The sequence below is a fragment of the Crocodylus porosus genome, unplaced genomic scaffold, assembly GCF_001723895.1.
Source record: "Crocodylus porosus isolate Cpor-Errol unplaced genomic scaffold, CroPor_comp1, whole genome shotgun sequence".
NCBI lineage: Eukaryota > Metazoa > Chordata > Crocodylia > Crocodylidae > Crocodylus > Crocodylus porosus.
The window spans coordinates 4746487-4759830 of NW_017728914.1; the positions used below are offsets into that span (position 1 = coordinate 4746487).

At 40.0% G+C, this 13344-nt stretch overlaps 1 protein-coding gene across 1 annotated transcript in view; it reads right to left on the reverse strand.

Annotated features, from left to right (window-relative positions):
- Nucleotides 1-13344, reverse strand: part of CTNNA1 (catenin alpha 1) — a 157320-nt gene that overhangs the window by 20514 nt on the left and 123462 nt on the right. Inside the window, exon 10 of the mRNA XM_019534836.1 lies at nt 4097-4253. Coding sequence (XP_019390381.1) covers nt 4097-4253 — 157 coding nt within the window. The remainder of the gene's footprint in view (nt 1-4096; nt 4254-13344) is intronic.

Sequence of the window (13344 nt, forward strand, 5' to 3'; positions counted from 1 at the left end):
AGACTCAACAAGTACAAAACGCTCCAATGTTCTGTTTGCATTTTACTTTTTAAAATATTTGAAATGTAAGACTATTTCAACTGATAAAACATACTTAAACGTTCACAGAAAAAAAGCAGAACAAAATAATGAAATACACAATTATAAAGAGCTCAAGTAGAGATTTCCAGGGCTCCCTACAGGATGTGGATATCTCCATTTAAAATCTCAGCTCTTAAAAATCACATTTTCAAACAGTTAGATATCAGTTTTCCACATCTAGTACCACTATGCTAATCCAGCTGTACTATTTCAATGTTGTAGTGTCATACTGAAAAATAACTACGTTAAAACAAGGTTAGCGAGGCATTTTCATTCTGTCACTTCATAAAGTTTCAAATGCTACCTACCATTGACCTAATCGTGCCAACTCACATTTCTTTCCTTGTCTAGACTATTGCAAAATGGCTATTTTACTATCTGTATTAGGAATGAAAAGGAATACAGTAGTGTATGGAGTTGACTGTCAGATTTGAAAAGGTTGGAAGGGATTTCTATAGGAAAAAAAATTGAGCTAAACTTACATAAGGCTACCAAGTTCCAGGTGACATTATTTCAAAAGCTTCTGAAAGTACCACCATCTCACATTTCAACAGAGGATCAAATGTGGCCATAACAGCAGAAAGTATGTGTGTATTTTGACAATCCACTGAACAGAGATGAGGTAACTAGATGCCAGGACCCACTGTATAACCAGTTTTTGATGAAGAAAAAGCATGGAATTCAAATCAGTAAAAAAAAAAAAATCCAACATCTTTTAGAACAAAACATATGGTTTATTGTATTGTTCATATTTCCTCAATGTACAAGTGATGCCAGATACCTCTTGAAAGCCTTCTCATATAAAACGAATGTCAGTGAGCCAAGTGAATAATATGGGCGCAAGAGGGTGAACTGTACTGTGACAGCTTAATGCTGACTATAAGAATACAAGCCAGATCACAGATTTTCCAACAAAGATATCTGGGGGAGTTAGGGGGAGGTTAGAGCATGATAAAAATGGTGTCCCACTCAAACTTAGCTCACCCAATGTGCAGACCTCACACTTAGGTCCCTAGCTAGGTCCATCTAAGTATGAACTGTACAGAAGTTCCAAGAAGGTTAGATCAGTTGAAAAGTGGCTAACCTGATCTAAATTAACTCTACCTTGAAGGTAGTCCAACTTAGATTGGGTTGATCATTTTTAGACTGATATAACTTTTTGGAATGCCCAACTCAACTCCCAAAAGAAATGATCTACACCCAGCTTAGTTGTGGCCCGAGATCTTACAGTAGCCAGAGGAAATGCCACAAAGACACATACCTCAAAAAAACAGATGCTGACCTCAAGAGCTGGGAGGAGCAGGCTACTGACTCCAATGGCACCACAACTTCAAGCATGTAGCACTTCACTTCAAGGTAAAACGTCTTTGCCTTTGAAACAGAGAAGTGAGCACAGAGGAAGAAAAAGGAAAGAAAGTCCAGACTGCGGCCTACTTTGCCCTGTAGAAAGACCTACAGCTTTTGCAGACTGATCTGTGGCTCAAGGACTGGACTCTTAAGTTATCTCAAGACCCATCAATGAGCTGTGGAAGAGATCACTTCCGAAACAAAGGATTGCCACTGCTACTTCTCCCACCACCACTGCTGCTGGGGTCTCCAGTCCCACTTGCCCCTCTCCAACTTCTGTTTCCTACCCCTACCCTTGGGGGTGAAGTGGCCTTATGGCCTGTGCAGACCTCAGCTGCTCAGAATTTGGGCAGCCTTTCACCTGAAACAGGATCCTGTGCAGAACAGTCAAGAACCAAGCTAGATAAGGGACATACACAGATCCTTTCAGTTTATACCCATTATGACAAGACTATTAGTGTAAGAAAGTATTTAACTCTCCAATTAGAGTTTGCCTCAAAATTATACCCACCACTACGTTATACAAAAAGGTTTCAGTTTTAGTACACAAACGGGAAAAAAAAAATTATAAGAATGTCTTTGTCAAATGAAGTTCAAAGAATCTGTAGCACCATTGCTAAATTTCAAACTTATCTTAAGAATTCAATGAATATAAATACATGGTCCATTTACTGAATGCTCTTAAGCATCTTCAAAGATCCAGTATTTCCAAGAAAACACTTGGTATGTCAGGAGCTTACTTGAGGTAAATGTTTCTTCTTGTTCATAGTCCCTGCTCCAGAGAGAGGTACTTCAAATTCCTAATGTCTCACCAAGGCCAGTGTCAAGACCCTGGAACTCTTCAGAGTGATTAAAGAGTATGCTGACAATATCCTGTTCCTCTCTAATGGATTAGTACTAGTTTCTCTTTGTGGGGAAGAGAAAGGATGTAGGAAGGGGGCAGGCTAGATCCAGTTTGAGTGTTTTAAGCACATTATAAAGACCTGTTAGCATATCTTGATTAAGACAGGAATTGCAGAGACAGCAATTCTTAAATAAGTCTTCTTTTCTGGAACTATGCTTCTTTATTTCGGTGCCTATGTTGCACACACAAAGTTGTTAGATACAAAGTCTTTCTGGCTGCTGACAGATGTGAAGCCCCCCTAAAACCAAACAACCCCCCCACCAAAACCCAGCACTTTATAAGCGTGACAGTTTGATCCAGCACACCCAACATCTGCATAGATTGCGTGCTTCAGTGGGGCTTTTGGGTACTTATTTAATAGCAGATCGAATCAACTATTAGATTAAAAACACTAATCAAATGCAGTGCTTCAGATTAAAGCACTAAAAATCCCTCCCCCCCGCATTCAGTCAGCTATTAGGTAAAGTGTTTAAAAGCCTTGCTTAAGTGCGCAATCTATACAGACATTAGGCAAGCTGGGTAAACTGATGCAATGCCTCTTCTGGGCATGTAGTATGCTCAGCACGGGAGCAAAGTTTCATCCAAGGGAACAAAGTTTCATCCAAAAGTTTTGTTTATTTTATTTCTAAATATGAGAGAGAAAGAGAAAGAGACCGACCAAGCACGTAAACACGTACACAATGTGGGACACTGGAACGCCAAGTTTACTATCTAGTTCAGATGTAGGTCATTCCTGGTGGAAAAGCTGCTTGCACTTTTTTTAAAACTACTTTTTAAACTGACATTTCTCAAGCATGGCAACTTCGTGAAACCTTTTAAATACTGGAGTTTTTAGACCCTTTATGACATTCAGGCTATTCTTGCATTAAGAAAATTAGATCTTTGGTACTGCACTAGTAACAGCAGTAGAAATTTGTGTAGATCTAACTCAGAGTTTAAATCTTAACTCTAGGAGGATTAGATGACATGAAAATAAATGCCAGTTATTTCTAGAGTACACCTGCTAGTAGGACTGCACTGATTGTGAATTATATGTCCTACTTTGGTTTATATAGACAACACCTTTGCAAGTACTTCATTAAAGAAGGGAATTATCTGCTGAATTCTGAGGCAGAACTGAAATTTTTTGCTATAGGATAAAGAGTTTCATTAAGAACACATTTTCTCTATGAATGCAATTCACTGTGTTTATCAGTCTGTGTTTACATAATTAGAAGAATTTTTGAAAGGTGAACTGAACGCATTTATTTTTGCTAGTTCAGAATTAAATTGCACTAAAATATTTTCTACTTCTATCTGTTCATACTCAGGTGAGCCTTTAAGAGCTAAAATGATAATTTGTGTGTCAGAGTACTTCGTAAAGCTATTTTAGTGTCTCTAGTGTGCATGTCAATTAAAATGTATTTATACATTAAACATCTTTCATTACATTTACACTGCTGTTTTTGCAAATTGACAGTAAATATATTCTTCTATACGTTTTATACACCCTGTAGCGCCACCAAAGCTAAACTGCCTTATTCAATTTTTACAACTGAGCCATATCTTGTTCTCACTGTATCAAGATCCCATTTTGTTTTCATACACACTACTATACTTTCATGCTTGTGAACCAAGATGAATCACAACTTCACTAAGACCTTACATCTGCAAAATGCAGCAAAAAATAAACAGTTTCTGAAATATAGGAATAACTATCATTTTTTAAATCAAATCCAAAAGAAAGTTGGTGGCCTCTTTGTATAATATTAGAACTCTTATTACCCGACACAGCCAGGAAGTCATCAATGGAAGTGATGTCATCAACAGCATCAGTCAACACACGGACTTGCTTTTCCCATTGTTCTTTGAAGAGATCCATGTTTTCTTGAGCTAGTTTACTTTGTGGTTTGGCAGCCAAAGCCAACGCAGCATTAATAACCTGTAAAACATATTTGCTTGTTTTTATGTTATACGATTAAAATCAGTAGGTTAAATTTATGAATTTCATAGCCAGAGTTAGCCAATGTAATTTTGTAACTATTCCATCAAAAGAAATAATTAAGTCCTTCAGTCGTGCTCATGTCCAACTTGCTTTCACTTCCAGATATATTATGAGCAGTTACATTTTATGCACCTTAACACTTGCAGAAAGTTGAAGCTGGCTTGTTTGAGTATTCACCTCGAAGTATTCTATTTTAGAAGGGCTGAGGCTGAACATAGCTTCAGCCAGTGTTCCTTAAAACCCTTGCCAAAGCCCTGGTTGAAGGCATGCAGCAAGCCAAATGAGGTCTTGTGCACCATTGCCATAATGAGGTTTTGAAGTGAAAGAGTATTACACAAGTTACTGGCTCGATTTAAAGACTCAAAATCCCTCTATGAGTATAATAAGACTGTGATCTTAGAATCGTTCCCTACGTTAGCACCATCCCATGTTTTAAGAAAATTAACTGGGAACAGCCCAGATTGCTATAGCACCAGAAATCAAGAATAATCAAAAGGACAATCCTGATTGTTGTTACACGCAAAAAAAGTTGCAGCCAATTAACTCAAAATTTAACATACACATTTTTTCACTGTACCTTTTCAGTTCTGTGTACCATTTCCCAAAGCTGCTGATCTAAACTATGTAAGCAACAGATGTTCCTTGTTTTATAAAATTCATTTTTCACCTGATTCATTAAAAAAATGTCACAACCCGTTTTCTTAAATATAACTCACTAAATATGGAAGTGATGGTGATGTCAAACATGTCACGATGGCACTGAATGAATCAGACAGGAAAAGCACACTGATTTACTCAAGGGATCTTGGAAATTAGCAACGAATGCAAAAAAATTGGAAGTTATACCAGGTTAGGGAGGCTAGCATCTTACTATGCTCTTTTTTAGTATCTAGAGACTTCAGCTAAAATCCTGATTTAGGTCACAAATGAAAATAAGCTTGATGAGTTTTGTAACGTAGACAAACATGAATGACAGTCTGGCAAGAGCAGCAATCTGTTCAAGAAAAGTGAAAGGCTACAAAAGGGTCTCTGCAGAGAAGACTGCACTCCCTCCGATTCTCTCAGCCCTTAGCTTTTGTAAGTTAAGGTTTAAATGGACCCCCGAACCCTCCCCAAGGTATCAGACAAATTTACTCTTTTGAGTATGCTGAAGACACTCTACTATAACTGTGGCTCTGAAACTTGTAAAGTTTTAAAGGAAGCTTCCTACTGTCAAGAAAATGAAGTTAATTTGGGTTCAATTCTTAAAAAAATAAAACCACAAGTTTTTCATGTCTTTTATGTAAAAGGAACATTTGGATTTGAGAATCCCCTCTCACCTTAAGGTTATTATGCTACAGATTAATCAGCCACTGTTGTTCTGCATGTGTAAAAGAACGGTTTTAAGAGAAGCACTTGTTACATTTTAGGTCTGGGTTTATCAGTCAAGGCTAAGCATCTATCCTGGCAGAGATGACAGAAGCAGAAAATTTATCTCCAAGGCTCTATATCTCATAGTCTGATACAGACACTGCTGGACCTGTTGCCCCCAGCTTGGTTTATTTAATGCATTATCAGCCTGTCAGTCAAAAACAGCAGGATCTGGACACTCACAACTCTATAGGGATGAATTCAAGTAATGAAAATTCTACTAGCAAAGGCTAAAATAGGCAAGCCTCCAGAAGTTTGCTCTCAGTTTCTATTTTGCAAGTAACCATGACTACTAAAACAGAGAGACTGGTGGTATGCAGGCTTGAAATATTGAATGCGTGCTTCTTCTAGCCTCCTTTTCAATTATGAGGCATAAAAACATACTTCAAGGAGTAATACAACCTGTTAACATTAACACCAGTGACACGTATACATTGCATAGGTATGTAAGCAGTATACTTTCAAAAGAGCAACTGTCATAGCAATTTCTTGTCCAAAAAAGCATAGCCCCATCGCTTATGCCCAGGTTAGATACCTCTCTTTGCAAGAAGGTAAGAAGAGTCTTCAGAATGTGCCAAAGTAACAGGGCCATCCCATATTTTTCTTCAGTTTTAATTACTTACACTGCTGTGTGCTCTCCATTTGGCTTTGGCCAAAATGGACAAACATCTCTCCTGGAATCAGCTAATTTCATGGCAAAATTAGGGTCTGCTATATTACTAACAAGAGAGGGCCGAGTCAGCAGGCATGCTTCCATTACTGAAAAGGAACTAACAGGCAAGATTTTCTCCATCCACCAGCAGGTACTGTTACTGAACCTTGTACCTAAAAGACTGCCAGCTTCAGATGAGAGGGAGGAGTCAGAGAACAATCAGAACACTGATGGTTTTTCTGGTGGGGTGTTTTTAAAGGGACATTACAGAAACAACTTTTTTCGCCTAACAAATACCTTAACATAAAACTGAGTATCCCACTGTTAATGTCTAGTGAACAGTTTTAGTAGATATGCTAGCTTTACTAAGGCACTGTCCATCTTCATCCAGGTTATGGCTACTGATCTGCAGTAGCATGCAGGTCCATCTGAGGCAGTCAGGCATTTCACTCTATAAGATGCATACAGTTTATGATCAAAGCAGAAACATGCCTGCATGAGCTTTCTGTCCTCTCTCTTACAGCACCATACAGACAAATAAATATAGAGCCTGTGCAGACTGTACCATGTACCATGTACAGTATGTAGTGTGGTTTTTTGAGTGCTGAGGTGGTGGTAAGAAGACTGGGTTTTGAACTAAAAAACTACGCTTTCTGTAAAACATTTGGGAATGCTGGGCATGCTAACTCCCATGCCTTCTGTGAATCACAAACTGGACTCACCTGCTGAATAGGACAATATGCAGCAAAACAGGTAGTCTGATTCAACCTTCTTTTTGGATCACTGACAAATTTCTTCAGTTTTCTTCAGTATTGTTCCCTCCCCTGTTCCAGGTGGAACGGTGGGTGCAGATGGCTCATCTGCAAATGTGGAGCCCTATGAACACCCTAAAACAGCCTATGTGTAGTGTAGATCAAAATAAAAAAATTAAGTTGAGTGAACCATAGTGTCTGCTATGAATTTATTTACCACAGACTGTGTAGGATGGCTTACATCAACTCATCTTTTAAGCCCCCTAGTCTGCAAAGAACTTAGTGATGCTTAGTAGCTCTCGCAATGGGCTGTTTCTATTATCTTCCAACTCACACAATTATTAGAAGAAAGCTCTGCTTTGGCGAGGAAAACTCTTTAACCTTACCAGCATCTAATTTTCCTTTATCTGTAATATCATGTAAGTTTGATGTGGTCCCACACAACTATAAGGATTTTTATGTCTCTATTGCTCCACTGAAAGAAATCTTTTGTTCTCTGTTCTTTAAGGTTATTGTTCTTGCTAGGGCTGAGTTAATCGCCTGTTTCTTCCAACATTGGCTCCAGAATGAAAACATCCACAGTACCATGATAAGGAAATATTTTGGTTTCAAATGCTCTGAAACCAAAACAGGTAAGCTCTCTTTGTTCCAGGATTTAAAAAGATTTGGTGTTGCAAAGTGCCTTTATGCAGCTACTTAGCTTTTTCTTTATGTTTTGATTTCCTGTATTTGTGGCAGCTGGAGTATGAAAATTTGGGAGCTGTATCAACATGCCTTTTTCAAGTCCATGCATTTCTATTTTTAAGGAACTAGTTACAGTTACAAGCAGCTCAAAAGTGAATGCTCTGCCTCTCAGCTGGTAATTCAAAGCCATAAGAAAAGGGGGTTCACACAAATCAATTTTCATCAAGGATGAGGAACTATAATTTTCACTTGGAAGGCAGCCTGCCATGAAAGTTCTGGGGTAAATGTCTGCTGCTCAGGAAAGACATCTGGGGTGCTTTAGGAAAGAGCACACTGGGTTGTAAGCAACAAAAACAATGATTTGACTTGCTCTTTTTAGATTTGGAACCATCTTTTGATTAGCTTTTCTGTTTTGTATACACTGCCTTTCTTGTGGTGATTCCCAGCTGATGGACTTGACTCAGAGAACACATCCCCTCCATACCCAAAGCCAAACTGGCTGCTGACAACTAAAAGAAAAGTAGGAAAAAATAAGCCATCAATAAATGGAGGCTAAAAAATGTGGGCAAAAAACAACAAAAAAAAACAAACAAAAAACCCAATCAATCAATCAGACTGGAACGAAAACTGGAGAGGACAGCACCATGTACTGTTGCACTCTGAGTCTTGTAGAGGCAAGGCTCTTTCTTGGACTGGCCCTGAGAGCTGCCTGTGTTCTACCAGGCAAGGGACCCAAATCAAGGGCAAGAGGTAGTAGAAATGTCTCCTTATGCAGAAGTCTGTAATAAAGTTGGCAACTGCGTCCTCATCCTTCAAGCAAAATTTATTGCTGCTTTAGAGGAAATGCAAGGAATGCACCAGTAGTTATCCAGTTCTGCAGTGAAAGGGACAGGCATTACATATAAACTGGTTTAAGTGATTGGAAGCTGGTTTAAACCTGTAACAAAACAAATATTCAGTGCACATAAACCAGTTTGAAAATGGCTGAAACTGGTTTAAGATGCACCTGGTTGAATGTAGCATCAGACTTAACTGATCTGGTGCAAACTGATTTATGCAATGACTGTCCAGACCCCTTGCTGGTTTAAATTAAATCAGACTCCCCCAGCATGGCATGCTCTCTGGGTTGGGTGGGGCTCTCTGCTCCACAGGAGGGCTGGCCCCTCCCCTCTGCTCCCTGGCTGGAGCTTGGGCAGTTTCGGCAGGCATCTGCTTGGCTTCTGCTCCCCCTGCCCCACTCTGCTAAGCAGGCATCTCTCATCCTTTGCAGACACCTCTCAGCATTAGCTAGCAGATCACATGCAGGCTACCTCGTAGCACACAGGACAAAGGCAGAATTAACAGATAACCAGTAATGTCCCTCTGTTTACTTCATGGGGAATAAACACTGAGTTAGGAGTGATAAACATTTCCAGCTGGGCTGGTCAGGAGCAGAGGGAACCCTCTCTATTCACAGTGTCCTGCCGGGGCCTGGCTGTGCTCCACTCAGCTCAGCATTTTGGAAGGAAAGGAAGGGCTTCCCTAGCGCCTTCCCAGCTTCTAGCCTGAGCCACTGCAGGCATGTGCCTGCATTTCTCTGTCTAGTTACAAAACTGATTTAGCCTAGCCAGGTTAGACAAACATGCAAAGATTGAATCAATTCAGGCTCAGGCTTTTTGAGTGTCTGTCCCTAACCAAAGGGACTAAGAGAAAAAAAGTTTGGGAGGGTAGCAGAGGGTACAATATAGTCAACAGGTCTGCTTATGAGGAAAAGCATACAAAATAAGAACAAAAGCTTTCCTTTTTAGATGCTTTTAACACCTGTAAAAATGTTACTTTGGTTACAAAAAGGCTGCTTTAAAGGAAGTGGAATCTGCTTACTAATTGCTACTAAAACTGTTCAGGATTAAATTTTGCACATCCAAAATGCAGACTGATCCTTCTTTAAAATCTCCCCTGCAAGCCCTCTCCCCCAAAATCCCATCTTTGTGGAGATGCAAAAGATGTTCCTGCTAAGAACAGTCAAGTCATCTTTATTTACATGCTGGAATCATGCCTGATGTGCTGACCCCGTGGTGTACTTCAATGTGGCTAAAAACTCTGTAGACAATAGTAAACTGAAGTGCCTCAAAATAAAATACAAGAAACTAGAGACTTTTTTTTTTAAAACTTCTCTAGGAGTATTGCCAGTAAATGAGATATGCTTGTCAAACCAAAAGGGCAAAAAATAAAATCACTGCTTTGATTTTTTAATTATTTGTCCCAGTTTACTTAACATAACTACATTAAATGGTTCATTCTGACATGTTACAGGAGTGCAAGTGACACTTTGGACTTTTCTATATGGGTACCCGCCCCTATAGTTATATTGGTGTAACAACCTGTGCAGACACACTAGTCTGGATTAAAAGCAACTTTCTAGCTTAGCATCTAATCACTTTCAAAGGGTTCTCACGTGGGGGACTTATTACATAGACATGCATCCAACCCTCCCTAAAAAATCAAATTTAAGAATTAGTGGAAAAATAAGTATGGTAAATTCTTCTATTTGTGCTGTTTATTTATGCATTTCACCAAATTTGAGTGTAAGACACACTAGCAAGCTTCAGGGATTTAGTTTAGCTAGAAGCTGTTCTCATATTGTAGTCCACAGAGTAAGTTCTGCCAGTGATGAAATATTCAGCCTTTAAGTGGTAACATCTACTGCTACTTGCAACCTTTCTTTTGGGCTTATTCCCAATCTCCCTTACCCTGACAGATATAAGAAATGAAGATATCTGCTCAAGTTTATTGTGCGGTTCTGACTTCATCTTATTTGCCCCCCTGCATGTCCTCTTTGAAGAAAGCTGGATAGCCATGTTTTCTGTACTAACGTGTTTATTTGTCTTCAGCATTTGAGATCGTCTATTTCTACAGAAGTGCCAATTAAAATACCTCAAGGAACCTTCACTGATACTGGAATAGTTTGTGGAGGTATTCATTGGTTTATAAATTCAGAAGAGATGAAATAGCCTGTCAATGAGGAGAGTAAAAAGAAGAGTCAAATATACTTGTATACAAGGTCTTTGGCACAAAGAAAAGAGATGGCCTCTTCCTGGCCATCAGTGGACTGGAGGCTGATACTGCAGGTACAGGGAGAGCCAAAAACCCCACAGGGCATGTCGAATTTTCATCTTAAAAATCCTGCAAACATAATTTACATTACATTTCAACTTTTTCTTAGCATTTGCCAGCTTCTATACAGGAATCTTCATGGTTGGTATCATTTGTGTGCTTTGTCAGTAGGTGTGATCAGCATATGTTACCATTTGTTTTACCAGATATCTATAAGCAGTGATCCCCCAGATTTATTTTCCTTGCTCCAGCACAAATTCAAGGCAAACCTCCAATAATTATATTCTATACCTGGAAAACTATAATACATTTATACATTTTCCATATATAGAATCTAATTATCGGAGGTCATCTTATAACACGGGTGGGCAATTATTTTGGGCAGAGGGCCACTTAATGAGTTTTAGCAAGCCATTGAGGGCTGCATGACAGGCATCCCAGGGCAGATAAATATTAATTTTCTAAATTGTTTAGGGGCCCCGTGGACTGGATAGAATGGCCTGGCGGGCCGCATCCAGCCCCTGGGCTGCATTTTGCCCATCTGTCTATAATCTATTCAAATAAATACAGTATTTTGCCGTGTTAAGGCTATTGTTCCTTCCTCATCTATACCTATACTACAAATGTCTTTGCTTTTCCTTATTATTTACACACCACCTCTGTAATACGATACAGTCATTAAGTTATATGATGCTGATCCTGAGAGGTCTGAGAATTTTGTTTACCTATTAGTAGACACAAGGAGAATAAGTTCAGGTGAGATGAAAAATTAACTTCTAAGAAAGAAAACACATGCTGTTTAGGTCTTCCACTGCCTGTGATGGGTCCGTAGGTGCTATATCAGCTTCCTGTCACACTGAACCTTAATGCTTAGCATATTGCTTTTAATGTACAAGTTATAGTAAAAAAAGACAAAGAAAAAAAATGATGGCTGGCGTGTATGATTTTCCTACGGTTTTTCTCCTAAACCAATAATAAATTCTTGATATTATAAATGCTTTCCCTGACGTTTAAGTTTCAAACAGATTAACTGGAGATTCATGCATGGGAAAAATCAAATAGAATCATTAGCAAGAGCTAACTTTCAAGAACATGGTCATATTAAGCAAATTTAACTATTCCCATCTGTAGAGCTTTTAGATGAACCTCTTTGCTTTACTGTAAAACCAAATTGTAAGTTTGAGAGCCTCAGAGCCCACATATTGAATTAAGATACATTTTTCTTAACCTGTATTCAAACTTTCCTTGTTTGCCAGTAGCCAAATACTATGGTAACCATATACTTTTCACTTCCTTACTTTTGTTCCTTTTTAAGAACAAAGGCTAGTCTCTAACATAGATTAAAGTTTCAGCAAATTAAGATGTAGCTGTTATGATTAAATAACTTACTGGGCCACATGTTTCTGCAGTAAGCAATTATTTAAGTAAGAATTTTATTCTCCCGAAGCAGTGACTACATAGCCACACTACAGTAAATGTTGATGGTCCATTCACTGGTTTATTGTACACTACATTTCAATTTCAACTTGTCAGCCACAACACTTCCTTTAAATAAATACATTCTCACTTTCCTACATGATCCCTTGCTATGGTATAGGTGTTATCTCATTTCTTTGTTTTTGCAAATACTAGGTGATATGACTTATATTGAATCCAGAAGCATGCTTTTTCCCCAAAGAAAACCAGATTTTAGTCAGATCTGAGGAGTTGCAATCATATGGACATATTGGAAAAGAAGTGCAGCTAACTTGATAAACGTGACACTGACTAAATACACCCTGCAACAGGGGTGGGCAAAACATGGCCTATGTGTTGTATCTGGCCGACCAGCTGATTCTGTTTGGCCTGTGGGCAGGTGGTGGCTCCGGCTCTGGCCTCAGCTGGCATTGCAGGGGATGCTGGGTGGAAGCAGCTCCACCTGCCAGTCATTGTGGGGTAGGCCCTGGGTGAGCTGCACTCAGGCTTAGGCCCTGGCAGAGCTCCAGCTCTGGCCTCTGCTGGCACTGCAGGGGACACGGGGCAGAAGCAACCCTGCCCACCTGGCTTTTCATGGCATGCCTAAGGCAAGCCCCACTGGGGCCTTGCTGCTCCCACTTGGGCTGTGCTGGCAGCTCCTTGTCTGCCTGTGGCTCAGAGCTGGTGGAAGTCACCCCAGGTGCTAGGACTATGCAGCGGGTGCTCTGCACCCGTGCCTGGGGGTGGTGGAGCTTCCTCAGCACTTCCCAGCAGGTAAAGTCCAGCCCTGGACCTATCTCCTGCTTTGCCGCACAGTGCAGGGGCTGGCCCAGCCACCAGCTGCCTTCTGGCTGAAGCCAGTGCGGCTCCCATCCCATCTGCCCAGGTGAGGCTGCCCCCAGTGCCCTGGGGCTAGGGTTAAGGCTCCTCCTGAAGGAAGCAGGGCCACCAGGCTGCAGATGGGGCAACCTGCATAACCCTG